The following is a 24,374-nucleotide window of genomic DNA, read 5'->3' on the forward strand; positions in this document are numbered from 1 at the left end:
TGTCTGTTTGTTTTAAATAACTCAACCTAGTTTCAAACAGTCTAGCTCAGGACATAACACTGTAGATAGCCTTGAGAAATGAAATTATTTAGCTGAGCCTCCGTGCCACACTGACAGTTACGTGAATGCTGGGGCCCAAGCTGTTTTCCCTGTGTAGCACTGTACTGCATCATGCAAGAACCAACAATCATCTTGTTGACAGCTAACTCCACTATCTTCACGTCATGTACATGCTTTAAATGACTAAATCACTTTCAAAACAAGACTTACAGCATTTTCGAAAATATTTACTCTATGCCTCAAGATTACCATATTCTATCCTAATAAAAATTACAAGTTGGTATTGACGCAAATTTTTTTAATAAAATGTACAAAATTGAGCAACTAGTCTGCTGGCCTTACCGTATTTCATTTGGCCATAATCCTAGCACTTTCACTGTAGGTTAAAAAGCTGAAAGTTAATTTATCCAGTGTCAAAACCTGGTAAACAAATTTGAGAAATAACTCAATGTTTTATCATCTGTGTTTGGTGGGCAACTGAAACAAAGAGCCAGGATGTAGCCACTGTTATGCCTTTTATGTCAGGTCAACATTAGATTTATGTGCTATACAGGGAGCTGTATCCTGAAGTACATGATTTGTAGCAGTTCCTCTTGACATCATCTTCAAGGAACTAATGCTACAGGATCTGCTTCCTGGTACCTACGGGTGTTTACTGGTCTTCAGAAGGGAATTCACTGAGATCATCTCTTGCCTGCACCAAACTGTTACAGGTGGAGTCAAAAAGGTCATCTAAGTCAGTCAGATCCTGCTCATAGAAAGTGAGGAGACAGAGGACTGATTGTACCGGCTCCCACTATTCTTAGGTTGTCTCTAATGGAAGAAGTGTTTGGTGAATAAAAGGAGAGGTGGAAAAGGGAATGAAGAAGGGCGGAGATGAAAAGAGTCCAACCTAAGATAACTACAAAGAGTGCAATGAAGAGATGCAGTGGGAAGTGCCTTCCTGCCAGCGAACACTCAGGACTGTAGCACCAAAGCGCACCAGGCCTTGAATATGCTCCAAGGCCAGCAGCCACAGACTGAAGATCAGATTTTCTGAAAATAGCAATAGATTTAAGGAAAATTCAGTTATCATCTGTTCTACTTGCATTTAGTAAAGAAACTTCATTAAAGTGCTGCTCAAATCTATTGCATAACCCTAGAAATCTTTCTGTGGCTGTTTTGCAGTGAATGTGAAAGGAAACTTCTCCTGGTAAGCAGGACTAGCTAAAGAAACATACTGCAAACACAGGTTATTGTTGGAGCACTCTTCGTATTCCAAGAAGCAGGACAGATAGATAGAACGTGAAAAATCTCTCCAAAATAGATGCCTAGATCTTGGAAGTTGCAGGCTCTCTCTCTGATCTTGTTATTGGCCATCAGAAATAATTCTGCCTAGGCCTAAGGAACAAAAGGGGTGGTGATTGGCACTTCTTTCTTACTCATAAGATTTTGAAGTGGGGTTGTGCACTTGCAAACAACAAGTGCTACAGCAGCTCTTAAGATCTGAAAGCTCAGCATCCATCTTTCATGCTACTACACTATTTTAGGCCAAGTTTTAGGCCAGGCAAAAAACTCGAAAGAATCAGAAAGTGTTGTGCTTTGAGACTCAAGAGATAAAATTAACAAAACACATTCCTTTCACTCCTGAAATAAACAGTCACTCGGTAAAATAAATCTTTGGTCCAACAATCGAGCGATTTAGTTTCCCCTAGTAATCCAAAAGTGTGTATGAATATATAAGAATGATTTTTTCTTCCAAATGTCAGAATGATTTCCCTTTCAAATTTCAAGTTTATATTTAAAACTTGGAGTAAAATTCTAATTTTGGTATTGCCAGATTATCTGCAATTTTTCCTATTACCTGTTACATGTTACTGTTTTTTAAGCGGACGTTTAGGTATTAATAAAAGAGCAAAGAGAATAATCTTCACACAGTTGGTTCAGCATCTTTTTTATGAAAGGTTATGCATTCGGTTGTCTCCGCAAATGGGGAAAAAATAAATTTACTATTCAGTGTCTGATTTTAAGTAATAAAGATTCTTGTGAATCAGAACTCCAACCAGTTCAGTTAGATAAGTTAGCAACTACTTGATATTTCAGTTAAGTTCAAAAAACTGTACAAACTAAAAAAAAAAAAAAACACTTCTGAAATTAGTGGAGATTAAGCAGTGACCATCATAGCAAGGGAAATACTGACACTGAAATAGCTTTTGGTTTTCTTAAATGAAAAAAAAAGTGATAAAAGCACAAAAGTCAGTAAAATTGCTAAAATAAGTATCTGTAATTACCAAGATCAAAATCCAGTGGGTTTTTACTAAACATGAACTTTTGTTCTGCCTTCTGTAATACGTAAATAGTGCTGACAATTGGTTTGTGAGGCACTTGCTACAATAAAATGTAATTGTATCATGAGAGAAAGGTGACAATCAGGAGATCATGAAAAAATTACATATTCTCACTGGTGGTTAATTAGCCATGCAAAACCCCCTCAAACAGATATTCTCTTCTATTAGGAATGATTACTATGCAGGCCTACAGATGTCAATACCACAGTCATTCAAATACTTCTTTCCCTACTAATTGAAGGTTGTAAAGCTCTGGTGCCAAGGTTTTGCTTCCAAAGAGCTAATTTATGACTAGAAGGATATTTTATGTCTTCAGTTGCAGCAGCTACAAAACTCAGCAAATCAGAACCATCTGTGCACTGATACTTGAATCACCATTCATCTAGCAGCCTATCAGTCACATTAGTTTGCATCCTGCATTCTTGGCTCACATACACTTGTGATGGTCCAAAGTTCAGAAGAAATATTAAAAATGAACGGTACCCTGACCCTGCCTTATTGAACACACACCACAGAAAGAAACAGGGCTTTTGCATATGGGTAGTCTCAAGGCAGAGGTATTATGGGACTGACATTTCACAGCAGGTCCAGCAAGGCCGCTAATTACATCAATCTCCACTTATTAAAACAGGGTTTTATTAACTGTATAGTTTCAGACTTAAAAATTCAAAGGGAAAACACAACATGATAGCTATCAGCTTTAAAACTCTGTTAGTGCATCATATAGCACTACGTATCAACAAAACAGTTAAATCCCAGAATAATACATCCTCCAGATTAGTGGCTCTAAGAATATAAGGGCAAATGACAAAGAACAGTCTGAAAGCAAGAAAATGAATTAAATGCTTTCACTAATAACGGTAACTTTGCTTTTAATCTGGTCAGAAAGAAAAACCTGGCATTCAGGCTTGTCTTCAAGATGTTAGTGAACAAAGTCCTTGACTTCCCCATTATTCTGAAAGTACACGATTCTCCACAGACCTACTACTTTGAAGTGAGAGGCTGTGGGTCAAAAGGACTCATGACAGTTCTTCCTCCTTAAGGGTTGACATCCCACTTTTTAGCAAAGCCAGGGGAAACAGGAATTAACAAACACGGTGTATTTAAGGCAAAAGAACTGCTGTGTCAGTCTCATTTTGAGATCTTAAACTGTTTCCTCTTTTACAAAAGGAGAGACAACCACCCAGCATGAGATTTCAGAAAATAATCCCAGAACTGTCTTTCTTACTTTCGACATTTCAGAAGCACAGTGATTGAGGGTGCCTCCTGCAGTGGAGAATTCCAGAGGGCCATCGTAGCGAGTTCCACTTGACTCTAGTCCATGCAGCAGGATTTTCTTTAGCGCTTGATACTTTGGCTTTTCATCATAAGCTAAACCATACACACTTGCCAAAAACTCGGATATTTCACCTGTGGAGCATATTTTAAATGTAAATTTCACTTGGTGTAGACCTAGAACTTTAGAAAGGTTTTAATCCCAAAATGGATGCCAATGCTACACTGCCAAACAAGATGACAAAATTTCAGCTGAAGTTGACATTCAAAATATAGAACTGACAATCTCTTCCCTTTTTGAGATGGGAAAAAACAAAACATAAGACTTGGATAAACCAGCTAACCTTTTAAGTGCTATGTCTTGTTATACAAATGCACTAATTTGCATGCTACTGAAAACTAGCACACAAGTATAAAAGTTCATCAAAATTTTTTTTTTGACAAATATTCATAGTTCGTTCTAAAATACAAGCATTTTACATTTGATAGATCATACCATCCTTTTAAATATTGAATATTCTCAATAACAGTATTTTAATCAGCACAGATACTGTACCTTGAATGTTTTGGAGAAAAACAATTATAATTTTTTAAACATCTAACACTTGGACAAATATTGCTTCTGAGATTTAAGTTCTAATACAGCCTAATAACAGCGTTATTTTGCTATCACTACTGCGTACTTCTATAGACAAAGAAGCTGCTGAAAGTGCAGAAATAATACTATTAGGAAAAACACGCGAAGAAAAAACAACTTTTCTTTCAGTTGAAGATTCCAGTGCTGGAGTGCTGCAGTAGATAGGTATTAGCATCTGTTGTAGTCCCACACGTAAAGTTTTGTTAAATATGCATGTACATTGTGAATCTTGTGATACGCCAGCATTCCAAGAGTTCAAACACACAAATTTCATGGAAAAAAGTGAATAGATCAAAAATAGATACTGCCTTTGAGGGAAGCTTGGTGTTCTCCATAAACCAAAAAAGTTTTTTTCTCTGGGTTCCTTTTGTACTATTTCAGTGCAGGAAACAGGACAAGCCAAAACATACATTCATTTGTTTTTTTAAACTCCTAATATACTAAGCAATAAACCTTTATAGACATTTGCTTACTATTTCCAGTTACCTACATTTCTAAGATAGTCACTGTTTCCCAAAATCTTGGATTGCATATAGTGAAGATCTGATATGCCAGTATTAGATTCAGTTCTCTCCTGCAGGGATAGCAGTCTTACTGAATAAAGGAAACTACCAGAGTCTACAAATTAAGTTATTAACAGTTATGTTAAAAAAAAGTGGTTGAAGGAGGCTCTTCCGCTGGCAGTCCCCAGAATTCTTGTGGTAATATTAACAAGAAAGGCAGCATTTCAACCATAAGATTTCAGGTTGAACTCACCGGCTCTAGGTGCAGAGCAACAACGAAATGATGGTCAGGAAAGTCTAGGTGCAATTCAACTGCACTCAAACATGTCACTATATCATCACAGATGAGATGGATCAAGATTTTTGTACTACCATCTGCAAAGGCTGAAAATCTAGCCCTAATGTCTGCATCATCTACTTAGTTAATTGGTTTTCGGCTAATACAGGAAAGTAGCAGGAGAAAAAGGATCCTGCAATAACGCATGAAGTATCCTGACTCTAGAATCATGTATTATAGAATGACCAGCATTCAACAGTGACCAGAAATTTACCTTCTCTTCTTGCAGTAAACCCTTCAAGCTAAAATTGCTTAAACTGTAATAAGCTTATACATGAAGGGTCTGATCCAGTTCCACTGAAGTCAACAGAACTATCATTTCAAATAAGTTACATTCTGAATTAATGAGTCTGACGTATATAATCTCACAATAACGAGTGTATAAATATTACGTTATCAGCTAAAAATAACTCTAGTATAGATATTGCAGGCTGAATTCTTCCGTTGAATATATATCAACATACGTATCAAGAGCCGCTCCGCTGTACTGCCAGATTTTACACAAACTGGATAAAAGAAAACTGGCCCAAACGCATCTATTCATGAGGTAGGTGAATTTTGTACTATTATCTTAATACCATATTTAATACAGAACAAATCTTCAAGCACCGTGTATGTAGCAATTTCTTTACTAATTTCCTTCTCCCCCAGATTTAAAGCCCACTACCACTACCAAACTTGTAGTCCAATATCTGGCAAAAATCACATCCTAACCTTGTAGGAAAGAAGCTAACAATGGAAATCTCATCCCTGGTCTCGTCTCTTCCGTCTAGGGGAAAGAAATTGCAGCTACCTTCTCCTCAGGATTTAACCAACGCAACAGCTAGACACAGGAAGACAGAAAAGGAAGGAAAGTTTAGGGCAGGGGAGAGAGGATGTGGACAAGACTTAACAAAAGGAGTATGGGAGGGAAAGAGGAAGGGAGAAGCTGAGACCCAAGGTAGCCCCTCTAGGCTTGCAATAACTGAGGTGCACATTAGGAAAGTCTAGGTGCAACTGACAGATACGAGAAAAGAAATCAAGAAGGTGGTGCAAGACAAAAACAGAAGGTAGAAGCTAGATAAAAAGGGCAGGAGCAAGAAAAAGCATCAGTGACAGTGTCAGTCAAACAGGCATTAGAGAAGAGCAATGGGAAAGGCTGGAAAGGCTCAGCTAGGATGGATGAGAGACCTAGACACGCTCACAGGGAATACTCCGCAGCCTGGAAGCTGCCCTGAAGACTCTGCTTGGCCTGCACTCACCTGCCAGTCCGGCCCCAATGCCCATTCTTATCTCTAGGATGCTTATGCTGACAGCCGTGATTCTGCAAAGGTTGGCGTGCAGGCAGGATTTCAAAGGGTCCCATAAGGATGACTTCTGCTTGCACACTATAGTTTGCCTTAAGAACAGAGCCGAGTAATGCCGCATGGACTCAGGCCATTTGCCCTAGGGTGCAAGACTTGGTGATGAAGTTCATTATTTTTAACAGAAGACTTGGTTAATTTTGTAATACTTTTACTGTTCTTCTGCTCCCCCGAAATAGATTAAGGCATTTGAATATTTTACACAACAGACTGAAGAGCCACAGAGTAACACACACTGTAAGCACACTTACTACAATTGCTTCCAGAAGAATCCCATTCCATCACTGATCGTGGGAGCTCATCCATAAGTCTGAAACAACAAGAGAATGCAACAGTTTAATGTGGTTCTGGAGCAGGTGATCCTTCATTTGGGATTTGGGAAGACAGCAAGTCTCAATTCCAAAGGGAGTGGACCTCCAGGGTAGTTAATGATTCACAGTCTGCTTTTTTAAAAAAAAAAAAATGTCTCCTCTTACCAGCTATATTTTTAACTCTTTGGAGGCTGCTGATTTCAGCAAGACTAAGACTTACAGCTAGACCTGCATTCAGTTTTTCTTTGCAGATGTTTTAGGTTTTCTAGAAAGAAAAAAAAAAACAAACCCTTTTGAGCTTAAATGGCTTGTTCTGATTTCAGCTTAATGATTAATATTTGCTTTTGGGATTGAAGAAGTGGTTCTGGTCTGCCTAGTAGTCATTTAACATCAGATTCTTTCTGCCATGTTGCTCATGAGCAGCGGGGTGATGGCTATCAGTATTACAAACAGGCATGTCAGGGACAGTTAGGAGGGAGGGTAGGCAACTGCAAATCCAGCTTTATAAACTGAAGAGGCAGGACCACAGGTGTACTTCCGATCTGTTCAAAACCAGAGATAGCCCAATACACTGGGACTCAGAAAAAAAATCATAGCCTAAAAAACAGATGAAGTAACACGACCTCTTCTCTTAGAGCAGATGTGAATCACAGTGCTTTTCTAGCACCTGTAGGAACCTGCAGCCGCACAATCCCCCTTGCTCTGTGGGAATGAAATCTCTTAGTTCAGTCTAGCTGTTAATACTATTAAAGGATAGAACTTCAGCTACATAGTGTCACCATGGCACCAAAGGTCTTCATTTTTTTTTAAAAAAGATGTAACGTTACTGAAGTATTATTTATGATCTAAATCTATCTACATCTTCATGCGGCAAAAAACATGCAAGAGTGTCTGCTTTGTGTTTTGCATAGCACAGCATTTGTAGACGTATACAAGTATATAGCGTTTTTTCTCCTCCCCTCACTTACTGTTTAGGCTCAAAATCCCACATTTTTCTTGTTTAAAGGAATCTCATAAAGGTCCATCCACCAGTAACAGGATGTGTTCTGAAATGCATGAAATTGGAGGACATAGGCTAATAACCTTTGATTCCATAACCTGGTCAGCCAGCCATTTCAATTTAATTGGCTTGGTACACACCAGCTTCATCCACACCTTAATTTCAGCCAAGTTCTGCCAACAGGAAAAATATGCAGAATCAAGTCCACTGAGTATGCCTTGTCCTAAGACCTACTTTTGCGGCAGGCAAGGGACACTGCAGAGTTCGGAACCACGAAAAATACCCTGTAAAGCCCCCTATGCAGTTTTTGTATTTTGTAACAAATGGAAAGGGGGGCGGGGGGTTATTCAACATGTAGCTACTTGGCATGTACATCTTTATTCTACAGCGATTTCATCTCCCCATACAATAAACGCAGAAGTAATCTCAAATATTGCAAAAATTACATGGTTTATGGAAAAGGTAATTGAGCTCCTCTTGCATTCTTCACAAGACCTTCCACTCTTGACCATTCCCAAAAACAGGATATCGGGCTAAATAGACCCTTGGTCTAACCTAAGTTAAAGGAAAATGTGCATCATCACAATCGTACAGTCTCCACAGCAAAGGACTGGAGTGCTTAGAAGGGACCTGACCTGTGCTAGTAATGTACTTACTAACTTAGAAGCAACTGGCTATGTACACGTATCCTGATGCCTGCTTCTGGCCTTTTAAAACAGTGTAGGCACAGAAAAATCGGGTTAAATACGAAGGGATGACCTGTGCAAATCATCTAACGCCAAGGAACATAAATTATTACGCTAAGAGGTATTTCTACTAAATGGAATCTGTATCATTGTCTGTGTGTTTCCTCCTAAGCATCTCTTTAGATGGCTTTCTGGAAATACTAGCAATCTAAGAGTTAACTGCAAGGGAAGAATTAGTGAGGCAGCTTGATTGATTAAATTGATTTAACATTGAATTGTATAAGTGTTACCTTGCAGGGGGTTGTGTAATGATCAGAACTTCTAAAGGAGAAATATTAAACATAACATACGATGTCAACATTTACAGATGCAATCTGTATTATCCACAGTCTGCAGGCTAACCTTTTTCTCTGTTGAGAGCCGATGCCACACTGAATTTGCAGATTGATTTCTGTGGATCAGCTATCCCTATTGTGTACCTCTGTTGTGACTTGCCCTACTTAAAAGTTTGCTGCTTTCTCCAATTGTGATGCTACATTTACGGATAACTACTCTTCTGTATATCCTTTTAGGGGCTATGCTGTACCACATACAATTAACTCTCTCAAGTCCCAGCTATGAAAGCAGTGAAAGAAAACACTAATACACTCTGTTGCTTTAGTAAGCTCTAATGAGTCATGCTGGGAAAAAGAAAAGATTCTGAGCAAGTTCCTTAGTAGGTTCTCTGGTATTTAAATGTTTATAACTGTTTACAACAGTCAGCTTATATGGCATTAAAAACCCACATGAAAACGTCTGAAAAATAGGTACCAACGAAAAAGTTAAATTAAATGCATATGTGAAAGAAAACTTTCAAGAGACTTTTGTACCAAGCACCCGTGAAGAAGTTTAATGGAAACCTACAATGTCCTTCTGCATGTGCAATATAAGGTGCGCTCTTGTTCACAAACACTGTTTCTTGGAAAAAAAAAAGTATTAAAATATATGTATTAAAAGAAGTATTAAAAAAGTATTAGAAGAAATGACTGTGTATTGTACGTTTGAGTTTATCATCGCATCTCCACAGCAGTACATACATAAACATGGGCAGAACGGTGTATATGCATACAGAGTTTGCATCTTTAACTGCTTCTAACATCTCTCTTAATTAAGGAAAATTGTTTTAGCTTTCATGTCAGGTGATATCCTATAGGATGTGAGCTGTCTTTGGAACTCCATTTCAGACCTCTTTAGGTATATGATGGAGCACGGGGTGTGTGGGGGTGTGGGTGTGTGCGGTTTTATTTTTACTTTGTTTTCGCAGTCTGGACAGCTACAGGGTCCTTCAGGTTCTGTTCCCAGGGCAGTTTCCCACATAACCACTGCAGCATGCAGTAGCCAAGGATTTCAAGGTCACCTCGTCTAGATGGGGCTAAAACAGAAGAGGGGAGGGGGGAAGGGAGAAAAAAGATGAAGAATAAGAACCTCTTCTTAGGAAATAGAAAAGACTTTGATTGAACTACTGTTGATGAAATACGAAAAAGCCAAATGGGCAAAGTGTTTTGTTTGTTCAGCTGTATTAGACCTAAAACGCCCAGGCTTTTGGCCACAGTCCACAGACAGGCAGTGACTTGTTACTGTTGAAGTAAGGGTCAGTTTCCTCACCTCCTCCAGCTTCATCCTTCCTCAGTCTGGCCTGTCACATGGACTTGATCCCCATGGCCTCTGACATGATCCAGACAGCCCATAACTGAGTACCAACACTTTCTCAAAGAGCCAAGCAGTAAAACAAAGAAATAAATGTCTGCTGCTAAATTGCTAACACATGTTCCAGGAAGTCCATGGGGTCCACATTGGTCATGCAGGGACCCTGTGAGTGCAGACTAAACACTGATGGCCTTTCCTGCTCTACTACAGAGCTATTTGAACTTGGAAGATATGACAAAACTGCCATCTAGTGTACGTTTACACACCAAAGTTGTCTGCTTACAAGTACTGTGAACTGCTTGTTCAGAGAGAGCTGTAGCACAGGCTAAAACACACTTGCTGTTTAGCAAGTCCTAGGTAAACTTATCACTACTGTTTCCACAAAAGAAGTTATTTCAGAAACAATTTGCTCTCATCCTGAGCAGCCCAAACTGATATACTGACTACAGAATACAAATACAGTAGAAATAGTTCTATCAAAAACTAACATCATACCCACATATCTCCTACACAGGAAAACAGATGACTTTTTAGTTAGCCTATAGATTGACTTCTGCAATACTAATACAATTGCTATTGCTTATCACTGCTCAAAGTAAAACAAACTTAAAAAAACAGAACACATACAATTGCTGCAATATTTCTTTGTACATAGCTGACCTACAGCCTACAGTTTTTGCAAGACAGGACAAGATAGAATATGCTAACACAGAAACTACTAATCATGATTAAGATAAAACAGACATGAAAATTAAATTCATAATTTTCCAAAAGGAATTTGAACTCTCCAAAAACGAAAGAAGATTTCAGATTTGTCTGGTTCTTTTTTCCTAGAGTCCAGACCAGTAGTATAGTGCTGTTAATCCAGTTGTAAATAGATATCATATTTTATGGATCTTCATTAAATAAATTCCAGAAAGTCACTCTGCAAACTTATCGTTTAATTTAAGAAGTCATCCGCTAAAAGCTACAGTGCCAACATATCATAACTGTTTCTTGTTACCGTACACACATTATTACTATAAAAGCAGAAGACAAGATTAGTTCTTACACGTTCTCTATCTTAACTGCTATTAGGCTATCGGATTATTAAAGGCCCTTCAATCTAACAGAATGCTACACTATCCCCTGGGTGTCATTTATTTCCTGCACTAGATTCAACAGTGTCCTAATGCAAGACTTGGCTCTCATGTTAAAATAAAAACACAATCTCTACCACTTGCTGCTCTGTAGCAATTTCTTCAGTCATAAATCTCCTGTTAACTGTGGAACAATTCCATTCATACACATGTGTTCACAACTTCTTTTTCCATTATGGCAATTCCAGATTATAACCGTATAAGCCAGCATTTTTGATTGTGGCTTCTCTAATTTTCACAAAATGCTTTTCTGGCACCTGTTTGTATACGATGGGCTACGTACAAAGTGGCCTTTTGAGAAAAATTATCAAAATTACAATGGACCACTTTTTTTTCACTCCTGGAGGAATTGATATGAGGCTGTAAATAACAGTAAGTCAATTAGATTTCAGAAGTTAACCTAAGATAACTAGTTTGCTGGCGAAAGAGTATCCAGAGAGTAAAGTTTACCTACTTTGGCCATGTCTAATTACCTTCTAATTCACATTGAGATCTTCTGTCCATTTCCTGACTACTGTGTCAGGCATATGTGTGAGTAAGACTTTACAAATGCATTCCTAATGCCGTATTAGTCAGCTGAAGGCAAAAAAGTAATACATGTAACTAAGCTATATATCACTAAAAATAAAGGGAACATGTTTTACAGAGAGATAAAGTGATATGGGAATTTTCCATCCATCAAGACACCTGAAAGTGTTTACTACAAGACATTTACATGTGCTTTTTCATAGATCCACATGAAAATGTCAACATGTGATTATCTGACTTGACTAGTTTTCTTCCTGTTCCTTTCTTGGGTCAGTATTAGAGGTGCTAGCTTCCTCAACTTTTTAAATAATTTTGATCCTTGTAAATAAATAAATAAATAAATAAAGTTCATAATATTTAATGAATTAATATGATCTATGAACAACAGAACAGATCTTCATCTCATATTAAACTGTAATACATGTATTTCAGCTGGTTTTGATTTGAAAAAAATCTGGTAATACAATTTGAGATTGAAAGAGTTCTTGATAGGCATGAATTAAAGGAACTCAGTCTGGCTTGATTTTAAATGCGATAGCCAAGCAATAACAAAACAATTCTGCCTGATAACCTATCACTATTACAGGAGTATATGTTCAAAATAATACTTATTTAAATCAAATTCTCTTTAATTTCTCAGTAGACTAAAAATTTATGTTTTTTTAAAGTAGATATTTGATTTCTACTTTCCTATTAATCAGTTTTTTTTTTTTTGTATTTTAGCCTCATATGAAATACTACTTAAAGGGACCATGTTGGTGATATTTTATTTTACAATATTTTTATAGTTTAACTTTTTTACTTGAAGATTTAAGGCCTGATTCTGTACTCACTCCTACAAAGATAAATCAGGAACAACTCCAGTGAAGTTAATGAATTAACAATCATGTCAATTAAATCACAGTCAGGCCCTAAGAAGTTTTATATACAATGCAAACACATATACTCAACATGCAGGCATAGGGTTGGACAATAACTCAGAATAATGTAACAAGCAATTCACACTGAGAAGAGGATATAGTATGTCTTTCTCTATACCAAATTTGGCAGTTAGCTGAGTCCTAATATAAATTCAGATGACTATTTCAAAATAGAACATAAATGATACCACACCAGCCACTCGAAGCTCTCAACACTACAATGCTCTACAGAGCTCATCTTCAAGCCATATAAAAATGAGAATTTTCCTCTATGGCTTTTATTAAGCTAACTTTCTCAAGCCCTTTGTAAAGATCTAGGAGGCTAATGAGTGACAGAGATGAAATGTTTTTCTATTATTTTTAATTAGTACTGTTACACTATAATTTCACCACTTCTGTTTCTTTAGATTGGAAATTGTGCATAGAAAGGATCATTTTAGTTGCTTCTATTGTGTCAACATGCAGTGGAACCTCCAGTTCTTAATGACATTATCAGCATACAAATTCATATTAATTCGCAAACAAATATAACTCATATACCATAACCATTAATTCAAAAGCCTATAAAAAAAGGACTGTTAACATGACTACAGAGAAATACAATTAGGCCAAAAACGTATCATCACAGTGTTTTAATCTACAATGAACTAAAAGTAACAGAACTTTTAAACTCAGCGTTGAGAAGATAAAACCACACAAACCCAAGAACTTGTTCAAATCAGTGCTTGTATTAGGAGCAGGAGGAAGGAAGAGATCAGAGAAGCAAATAGTGAAGCATTTCCCTTCCCCCAGGTCCTGGTCAATCTGAGGAATTCACTGCAGCAGGATAGTAAATAACTAAATAGAGCGGATGGTTAAAGGGAGAGAAGAAGTAAATTTTAATACTTGTAGGCCATTCTATACAGATTCATCCAGTCTCAAGGAGGACAACTGCTTGCAATGGCCAGAGGCAATTCCCCCCCACACCCCATACAGTTCTGCATCATTAGCATGGTGCTTTGTTTGCTAGCGTATTCACTGCATAATAACCGGCAGCAGGCATGGAATGTTGGAAAGAAAAATAGTCCAAAAAGCGTGTTTGCACAGCAGCTCTTCCAGAGAATTCAAACTGGGGAATGGCAATAAGCAACTTCTCCTATGTCAACGGTGGCCAGTGCCCCAAACTTGAATCCTGAAGCTACACGCTCAACTCTTCACATGGTTGATGGGCATAAAACATTCAGAATTCATTTGCAGGGAGGATATAGCAGGGATTACCCCGCAGTTCCATCACCTCCCTGCAGGCTGTGCCAGGCGGTCACGGGGGTGCCGCTCTGACAATATGTGCCTCCTAATCCTGCAGGCTCATGCCCTTTCTAAGCCAGGATCAAGGCTGGCCAGTAGCCCACACCTCAGCAATGTCCTATCACTCACCGGATGTCCAGGAGTCACATAAGTCACCTCATGAGTCACAGAAGCTGCAACACTCCTGCCTCTGCCCCACCTGCCCAAACTTATGAGCACACTGTGAGCCAGCAGGACTTACAGGCCGCAAGTTCCCAACTGTGATCCTCAAACTTCTTCAAAATACCACAACTGTACTGGACAATCAGAATAGCCTCAGCAACCAACTCCATCCACGTGCAAACTCTTCTCAATCTTAAGAATAACAACCTCCAAAAAAGCAATTACATACATCCACTGACTGGCAGTACCTACCTGCAGAGCCCCCTAAGTTTTGCACCTGCCCTGTGGCATTCATAAAACAAGAGTGGAACCAGCACCAGGACTTATTTCTTCTAAATACGGGCAAAGAGAGAAAAACATTAGGACCAGTGAAATGCGATGCACTGAAAGCAACAGGTCTGGGGGCCTGGTTTGGTGCGGAGAAGTGTATAGAGTAGAAAAGTGGGAAGATGCAAGGGAACTTCAGCAAGAGATCTGCACGTGTGATAAAACAGCGGTGGCAAGAGGTCTGGGTACCTGGATGGAAGCTGGAAGTAAAAGGTCCCCGGTTAGCAGTAAAGAGAACAGGTTACAAGAGAGTGGAGACACAAAGTTTTACTTCTCCCTCACATCCGTGTGGTAGAAAAAATCATGGAGGTAAGGGGGCTGACAAGTAGGTGCTGACAAGTAGCCATAAGGTTCACTAACCTGGAAGTTCAGATTTAGAAAATGAGAAGCCAAAATTAAAGAAAATAGCCAATTCTAAGGAACACTTATCAGTTGGGCTGGAAAGCTGTGATGCATTCTCAGCACGACAGAATAAGCTTACAGGGAAGTTTTAAGAACCTATTTGTTCTTCTTCCGTCTCCTTCCCAAAGCCTGACTCTCCTTTCACTTACTATAACTTTCTGCTCCCTCTTCTCACGGGCACACATTTCCAACCCATCCAACATTCAAAGACTAAAACATCTTTTTATTTTTACTTTGCACTGCAAAGTTCTGCCCATTTTTCATGACACATTACACTCACCTTTTATTTTTAGGTTACCACTTGTCCTGCATACAGCCTTTGGGAAACACATACGAAACTGCAGCAGATCTATAATTCATTTGACCAACAAAACACACCAACAGGCTCCCTCTGACTGCTAAATATACATGGACAAACGCCAAATATACCTCTAGATCTAGAGCCATTTAGAGCTGAAGTACTCTGGAAGACATGTAGGTTCAGAAAGAATCTCTTTCCAGGCTCAGGTGTTAATATTCTTGCACAACCTTCCTCATAAAACGAACCCTGCACATATTCTAGTCAACCTCTGCAAGTAAAAGAAACAGAAAAATGGATAAGCACTGAGCTATGTTTTTAATGTCAAAAGGCAACGGTTCTGTTAGAGCAGCAGGGAAAACAAGAACAAAAACTGCACAGCTTTCCCAGCGATCAGCCTGATGCCTGCACTGTGCAGTACAAACATGGTGTGCAAGCATTCTGATGGACCTCAAGGAGCACATACTGCAACAACTCAGTGTGAAGGGCACAAAGCGCTTGCCAATAGGTTGTATCAAAGACAGCTGCACCTGTCTTGCCTGAAAAAAGAGCATAAGGGAAAAAGAAAAAGAAAAAAACCACAAACTTTTGTTCAATGAAACCAGCTTGGGAGGAAACTTACTCATTAACAAAAAAAAAAAAAAAAAAAAAGCACGACAACCAGTGGTTGGCACTAATTGATGCAAACTGTCAGATGTTCTACGCACCCCTAAGCCTGCCAAAAATCACCCCAGTACCTTAAGTAGCTTTTATTATTCTAAACATATATGTCAGTTCTGCAAGAATTTAGGCAGGTTCACTACCCACTGCAACAGACAACCAAACTGCCAGCAGTTATTATGAAACATGTTTGTTAAAAGGAAGAGGAGAATTATCTTGAAATATATGGCAAACAAAAAATATATGTTGGAGGGAATTCAACACAGATAGTTCATACTCTTATGTTCATCAATGACAGCAAATTAAAACTGGTCTTATGCACTCAATGCACAGGACTAGAGTATTTAAAAAAAACTCAATATGTTAAGTGCAGTGTATCTCCAGAGAAATTAGGTATTGACTGCATGCCTCAGTGAGTAGAAAATCTGCAAAAATCCATAAAATGCATTGATCCAAATATTTTTTTTAACACTATGTAACAATTTTTTAAATGTATACTGGGTGCAGATATAATTCTCTTTAACTACCAAGCAAAAAACAAAAATGTAATACTATTTATACAGTATGGTCTTTAAAAATGAATTCGAGGTTATACTCATACACTTAAATGCTATGTTAAAACTAACAACGAAGTTGCGTGTCATACGGAATTTGCATCAAAGTAAAATGAGTTTTAATTAAAAATCCCCTGTAAAGTGTTACCTTGTTCAGTGCCCCTTACCAGCCGCACGCTAGACTGCAAAGAAATCCAGTCACTGAATATAAGAGAGCTGATGGTGTGGCCAGATCTGGTGGCAAAGCCTTCACTTGCTCCATGACTTGGTTCAAAATTAACACTGGATAAAGACAGGGGGTGTAACTGAGAAAATTTGCAAGAAACAGTGAATTCTTGCAAATACTTGACAAGTCTGGAAGCCTCCAAGAAGCACTGCGGCAGCCTTCAGAGCCCCCCCACACGGAACAGAGTGCAAATGGACTGTGCAAAACTTAAAAAACTCAAAAAAAAAAAAAATCAGCATGAAGAGCCAAGATACAAGGCAGGGCAGCTGCTCCCAGCTTTTCCTAAGTCAGGGAGAATTCCTCTACAGTTCCAGAAAAAAGTCCAAACCACCAAGACCATCAATTGCCATCAGCATGCATTAAGCTAACTTGTCTGAAGACACTGATTCACAATTGGCTGCCCTAAGAACAGCACGTCCAACTCGGCCCTTACCAGAGACTGTAAGAAGAACGCAGACTACTAATTCTACCACCGAGAGCGCTGTGATGCAGTGTCCATGCGAGGAAACGTCCTGGATCTCAGGGGACTGTGTAGCCTCTACAATTGAGGAGCTCCACAGAGAGCTTGGGGAATGAATAGGTATGCAGCTGGGTTAATCTCTCAATTCAACTAGTGAAACACCAGTGTTCATTTAAATTAGTGGGAATTGGTTACATTTGATTGGCTTTATGGAAGGAGGTTATCCACCTCAAGCATCACCAAGAAGCACTTTGGAAAGCAACAGATTCATAATTTTGTTTTAAGTTTCAGCATGAATCTCAAATAACTATATATTCAGGTAGCTACTTTATAAATAGAAAACAAAGCAAGTTACAGTGTTCTCATTTGTCTAGCTCAATACAACAAATGGTACTATTCAGGGATTTTGTGGGTTGAGACATATTTATGTCACTCCATACACTCAAGAAAAGCCCCACGGAGAGGATCTCATCTATGTAAAATAACTTAAACTATATTCAAAAAGCATTAAAATACAAAAATATTCTACCCTGAAAAATTGAGTAACACCACAATTAAGGTTCTCAATGCAGTCTTTAAATACTTTTCAGAAGAGCACCCCACCGCACTTTGTAGATGACAGACTGTGCTGAGAGAATCAATCATGAATCGGGAGTTCAAGAGACTGTTGAGCAAAGACCTTTGCCCCAACGGGTGGAAAACTTGCAGTGTCCTAATGTCTTTAAACATCTCAACAACTCTACACCTCGCAACAAAAGATGAAGGAAAAGAGTCACTGTGTTTTGCCATCTAGATCTGCAGAATCTCTCACAGAACTTAACGCAGATGCATGTTTTCCCTGGGATACTGAGACTTGTTGCAAATGGGAAACTCTGGTAATTTGACCTTAATGGATTCAGGCTGTTACAAAGCTGGAGCTCGAGCTGAGGCATTCAGCGTGAATGCTTTGGATTCTCTGCAACAGGCCAGGTTTCACATCATGTTCTGCAGGCTTTTCTGTCAGGAGCAACAGATAATCTGGAGATTTTTCTCTCTGCAGCTATTAACAATCATAAGTTTTTCAGTTCTGAGATTGGCGTAAACTCACTCAAGCTACCTTTCTGAATATTTTCTTTTCTGAAGTCCTCCACTTTTTACCAATTCAGCCACGACTTCAGCCACTTGAGGGGGTAATCTAACCCACAGTTTGCTAAAGACAACAACTTCATTCACACTTGCATGCTACTAGCTTGCACGCTACACGTCCACTAGGCAAATTAATTGTTGTGTCTATCCAATTGATGAATCCCAAATACACATACCTCTAGCTATTCTTCCAACAGCACCTACATAAAATACTAGTACTTAGCCACATGTCTCACGCTACCAGGAAAAACAGCCAGAGTCAGATCTCCAGAAAACGCACTATATGCTTGGGTGATCTAGAAGAGGCTGAATCAGATGTCCTCTTCACCACAAAACATTTTTTAGCAGGTGAAATCATGCAATTGTCTTAGTGGCAAATACTTGACAGTCTTATTTCATTTTTCCTAATGACCAGAGTTTAAACGACTGCAGGTTTTAACAGCGCCGGCAAATTATCAAGACCCTCTACATTACATGGTCAATGGTCCTTTTAATAGAAAAAGCAATAATATACAGTTGTTTGTGCCAACTAAAACTCGTTAGAAAGTATTAGTTTAAGGTAACAGTTCAGCAGCTATTAACAAGCACAAATTTCTGTAGTTATCACTTGTGACACGGTGCTCTTAGCAACATAAAACCGGCAACATAAAACCATTCCTTTTGTTTTAGGAGATCTTGAGGGGGAGGGTAAAGGTAAAGAAAAGTTAACAAAAACACTGTTTCGTATTAAGAGTCAAAGTTTTTCAATAATCGCCATTTTTCACTGGCATAACATTAGAATTGACTTTTTGTCTTGCTGACATAGCAACTAAGAAAGTTGCGTTGCATTGACCATATTGATTGTGAACAATGCAGCCATCAGTGGGACTCTGCACCATATATTTTCGATATTGACCTCCCATTCCCTTTTCCATGGCTCTGTGGGTCTGCTATTGGATTTGGACTGCAGTGTAATAAACAGCTAAGGTTTAATTAATGGTAAATGAATACAAGACATAGGTTATGACTTTAACTAATTAGGGAATTGTTGAATTAAGTCTGCCTTGGAATGTAAGGCAGTATAATCAATATCCAATAAAAGGACTATGTATGTAATTTACCTGCAAATGTGTTTCCAATACCATCAAAGTGAGTTTAAATAAGTGAGATATATGAAAGGCTACCGGAAAAAGATTTCAAAAGTTAACACTTTATGGCTTCAAAAGAGGTTTTCTCCTTGCAGAAGGAATGCCATCTTGAAATATCCTTCGATAACATGGATGGTGACATTCAGATACAGATCTCCATAAAGGCCTCTTCATGGACTTGAAACATTTTTCTTTGACAACGCAACAGGAACAAACGTTGCCTCTGTCTCTACAGAGTACAGCAAATACAAACCAGTACTCCCAACATAAATCAATCAAGTGTAAAGGTAAGCTTCTCTTAAGTCATCTTTGTCTCTCTTTCAGTACCATACATGCAGTAGCCTTTCAGTTTTAATCGTGCTCCCCCCACTAGCACCAACGAAACGTTGCTAGGTACAAGAAGAGATCACCACCCAAGGGTCGGATCAACCCTGAGCAATCCCCATGACTGCTTCTGTTGTATAGCTCGCACAGCCTGATTACTCATCCTGTAATCACTCCTCTGAAGTGAAGTAAAATAAAAGAAAAGAAAAGAAACCTACCTACTCCCTTGTGGGCATCTAAGCTGGTAAACTCTATTGTCCCATTATGGCCCTTCCTAGGATTTTCTTGATACTGTTTGTGGTTCCCATTGGGACAATATCTGTAGGAAAGTCCATAATCTGCAAGATAAACCTGGAAGACATGAACAGACAAATGAATAACGCTTTTGTCCTTTGAAAGTATAACCTTTACAATTAAGCTTTAAGAAACTGATAGGTTAAGGACAGCCTTAGATCTAAATTTTATTAAACCAAATGGTGCCTCAGGATAAAATATGTACAACTGGGGGCTATAACAGCTGCCCTCCCCATTTAAATCCTTCCACTTCCATACTCTTATCTTATTTCAGAGTTGAGCAGAATTTCAGTCTTACTTTGTTCCTAAGCTCTCTCCTCTCCAGGTAGGCATCTAGACATCATAAACAGCAATATGCCTTTTATGTATCTTCATGTTGCTTATGGGACCTCTTCCTCTCCTTACTAAAAACACGCACACCGCACCCCCATACCAAGATTCCATCAGCCGCAACTATACAATTGTGTAGTAAGAGAACAACGTAAAAGCCACAGAGCTAGTATGAGAGGCAGCAGCTTCCCCTAGAACACAGAACTGCAAGGCAAACAGGGAACGTGACCACAGGACTGCTGGGCACTAGTCTTGACAGTAGCCTCATCTTTACGAGTGTCACTGCTAGTAACTTCACACTGGCAACAGTTATTTAAACAGAGCATGGAAGATAAAACAAGCAAAACAAACCAGCTCCCTGCCCCCCCCCCCCACACACACTCTAAATCCAAAGGCACTCTCAGTAAATCACTCCCAAATTCAAAATTTCAGGTTTCCCTCTGAAATTCAATATGAATTTTAAAAAAAAAGGCAGAGAGCCAAAATGCAAACTGAGTTATTCTGAAACAAATCTACAGAATTAAATCAGCCTAAGACAAAGAAGCTGGATCCCCACTGTGTATACCACATCAAGTTCATGCATTCTGCCACATTTATCTTCACATCTTGGGACAAGGTCATTTTTTCCAAGAAGCTTCACTATAGCTACCCAAGTAATCAGGGAGAGCAGGAAAAAAACCCCACAGACACAAATGTCATATCTGGGAGATGCACTTCCATATTCTTAGTGCTTTGCTGCAAAAAAAAAGTATTAACAGACTAAACTTACCGTCAGGCTCACTTTCATGGTTTTTAAAACAGAAAGTAGAGCCACTCAAGAGAACTGAATTTTACTTCTGGCTCTTCTGCTGCCTGTTAAGACAACCCTGAACAACTCACCCGACTCCTATGCCTCTATCTTGCTACAGGAACAGTGCACTAACACTGCATCCAGGTCAATTCTGCCATTCACGTGTTTTAAATTAAGGGCACAAGTCCACTGTATGAAGTTCAGATTAACATGTTCTACCTTCCAGCTGGGGTAGACTTAATACATGCACATGGCTAACTACTAGAGGTCAGTTGACAAGCAGTAACTTGTTGAAAGCAGCTGGAATTTTATCACAATCTGTCCACCCCATAATATCCCATAGGTTATTTTCTCACTCTCATTTTCACGTTCCCACCTGGCCTTTGCCCCCTTACACTGACCAGTTCTCACATTACGTAATAGCTTTTTAGAAATATTTCAAGTATGGTATTTTTCATTAAAAAAAAAACAAAAAACACTATGGACTGCTATTATATTGCCAATAGAACTGATCTCTGGGGCAGAAATTAAACCATCGGAAGTCATACAGACATCATTTCTAGAAAATCACATTATGTTATAACGAAAAGCTCTTTTTCTTATTCTGAGCTTAGTTTTTCTTTCCTCTTTAGCTAAGAAATAGCTTATCCTATAAAAGTCTATTATAGACTCTTCTGGCACTCACTTTTAATTTAATTATATCACTCTTGGTAGAAGAAAAACAAACAAACAAACAAACAAACAAACAACCCTCAAGAAAACTTAACGCATTACTTTGTAGCACATTTTGTTGAATTACTGATTCCTGTTTGTGCTCCAGGCAGCTTCAAATCCTGGGATGGCTGGTCTCTTGGTTTTACTGTTTCTGCTGCAGGATCTGTGCTTATTTGGAGCGTGTAAGCTAGGATGCAGTACTCACTTCCTGCAGGGTGATGGCTTTTAAGACTACTGATGATGTTTTTCACCTGACAGACTATACAAACTGTGAGACAAAATTAAAGACCGTGGGCACGTTTAGAAAATCTGGGACAAGGCATAAACTTTGCTGGGTTCACTGATTTGATTTTCTCCTGCATTCATTCTCTGACGTGCTCCCGATGCTCTAGTACCTGTCCTAATTGAGCCCACAGTCAGTGTTACAATTAGAGCTACCATAATACCAAGTTTTGTGAGTTTCTACGTCCTTTGTGGGCTGGGAGGCAGTAAGCAGGCTAGAAGGTGTATTCTTCCCTGGCTAAGCAGTAAATTTTGGATTTTGCTTGACTGTAGGTGTCTAGCATGTACAATTGGCCGGAATGGACTTCAACCCTTAAATATTCAGGCTAAATCTTATACTAAAATGAGAATGTAACCATTAAGAGAAAATAAGAAAGAAACATCTCTGCTAGCTCTCTGGTTCCATCTGGGCTGGAAACGCTAACTAATGCGATAGACTGTTCCCATATGACAACCCAGCCTTGCTGGTCTTTAGAAGCATCTTAATGGGGTGTCTAGAGAGTAGTCTCAAACATATGTTAGTCAAATTTGAACCATGCAAATAAGTTACTGTATCTTATCTGTAAGATGGTAACTGTGTGCTCCTAAACCATTTTTAAGCTTAAAATACCTTCAGTAGTAATTCACCAGAGCTGTTCTAAATTTATACTAAAAAAAAAACCTTCTGAAAGTGAAAAGTAGCTTTAAGCAATTCTGTCTTGACTGAAAGAGGCAAGACTTGTAAACCAAGAAGCAAGGACATCTTAAGCCACACAAATACAATAAACAAGAACACCTATGACTGCAGCACAGTTTGTTCTAGAAGCTGGTCACTAGTGTTGGACCAAGAAAATCAGTCCCCTTGAGCTTGTTCAAAACCAGCAACGCACTGTTACAACCTTGCCACCATCGTTATCAGAAGGACTACGCTATTCTCAATATCCTTTTCTTGATTTTATCTGTTCTAATTACACAACTTTCACCCTAAAATATATAGTTCTTCACATCTAGTTGTCACTTTTTGATAACGCAACACAGTGTGCCCTTCCAAACTCACTCAGAACATGGCAGGTAGGGGGAGCTAATTTTTTTTTAAGACGACAAGCAGGGGGAAAAAGAGGACGAACATTAAAGAAGAATAAAAACACAAAAGTAACAGTGTTGGCATGTGTTTCCATATCACATACTATTTTTCATCTGCACGCTTTGTATAATAAGAACAAAACATGAATAAGGCAAAATAACAGAGAGGCAGAATAGGACACACACGATGTTTCAAACAAAAAAAAAAAGATACCAAGGATCAGGAAGGTACAACAATGACATTAGCCTAGAACAACTAATTTTAGCAGTGTTACATTATACACTACTGTCTCTTCCCAATTACTTATTTTAACCTCGCTAATTTTATTCAGGTCTTGCTTTTTAAAAAAAAAAAAAAAAGTGTTTTGTAAAAACATATCTCAGTTTGCACTAGACTCAGCAGTGCTTAGCATGGTCTGTTATTAATACATTTTACTACAGATTATGAGCCAGATTTCCAAAGTCTTAGCACTTAATTTCATGCAAACATGAACGTGTCCATCTTACTCAAACAGACAGCCACACAGGCATAAATAACTATCTATCTGCACAAACAAGACGTTGCAGTATTTACCAATCCTTTGGTCTTTTTAGTGCATGATTACCTCATCACAGTGGTTTATATCTGAAGTGCTAAAGATCTGCTAAACACATAAAACACCTACAACATATATACTATAATATATAATTGAACTGATCTGGGAAGCCATGGGCCTGGTACTTTGGATTCTCATGGTATTTGCTCTGTCCTGAAGTATGCATAACAGGTGATTTATCACTGAAAGAATAACGATACTCAGGTTTTCTTTGGACATCTTCTTTCCAATTGGTTCCATTATCAAGCTTATACAATGCTCTGTAAATAATTAAGTAGATCTGTACGTATAAGAGGCAGATTTGTTGCTAACAGCCATAGAGCTGTCAACTTAATCTGAACACTATTCTACAGAAAAAGACAGGATAAAGGTAGTCTTAGTACTGAAGAACATCTTGGGGTAGGACATTTGAAATACAGCGATTGGGACAAAACAGCACCTTTCACAAAATCAAGGAAGTCAAGAAAGCGAGACAAGGAAGGAGGAGAGTGGATTAAACAAAGGAGAGATGGAGAGAAATCGTCTGTGCCTGTGAAGGGATTCTAGACCACTCCCAACCTTTTTCTTTTTAATTTCTATATTCATTGCCTAGAAGGCTGTTCCAC

General features: G+C 38.6%; 1 protein-coding gene across 2 annotated transcripts in view; it reads right to left on the reverse strand.

Moving 5' to 3' along the window:
• Nucleotides 1-24,374, reverse strand: part of VRK2 (VRK serine/threonine kinase 2) — a 51,122-nt gene that overhangs the window by 5,573 nt on the left and 21,175 nt on the right. For both annotated transcript variants that reach the window (XM_068940391.1, XM_068940389.1), the window contains exons 8-11: nucleotides 19,920-20,052; nucleotides 9,770-9,890; nucleotides 6,734-6,792; nucleotides 3,616-3,797 (exon numbers count right to left, since the gene is read on the reverse strand). In XM_068940391.1, the coding sequence (XP_068796492.1) occupies nucleotides 3,616-3,797; nucleotides 6,734-6,792; nucleotides 9,770-9,890; nucleotides 19,920-20,052 (495 nt within the window). The remainder of the gene's footprint in view (nucleotides 1-3,615; nucleotides 3,798-6,733; nucleotides 6,793-9,769; nucleotides 9,891-19,919; nucleotides 20,053-24,374) is intronic.

Source organism: Struthio camelus, chromosome 3 (genome assembly GCF_040807025.1).
Source record: "Struthio camelus isolate bStrCam1 chromosome 3, bStrCam1.hap1, whole genome shotgun sequence".
NCBI classification, from domain to species: domain Eukaryota; kingdom Metazoa; phylum Chordata; class Aves; order Struthioniformes; family Struthionidae; genus Struthio; species Struthio camelus.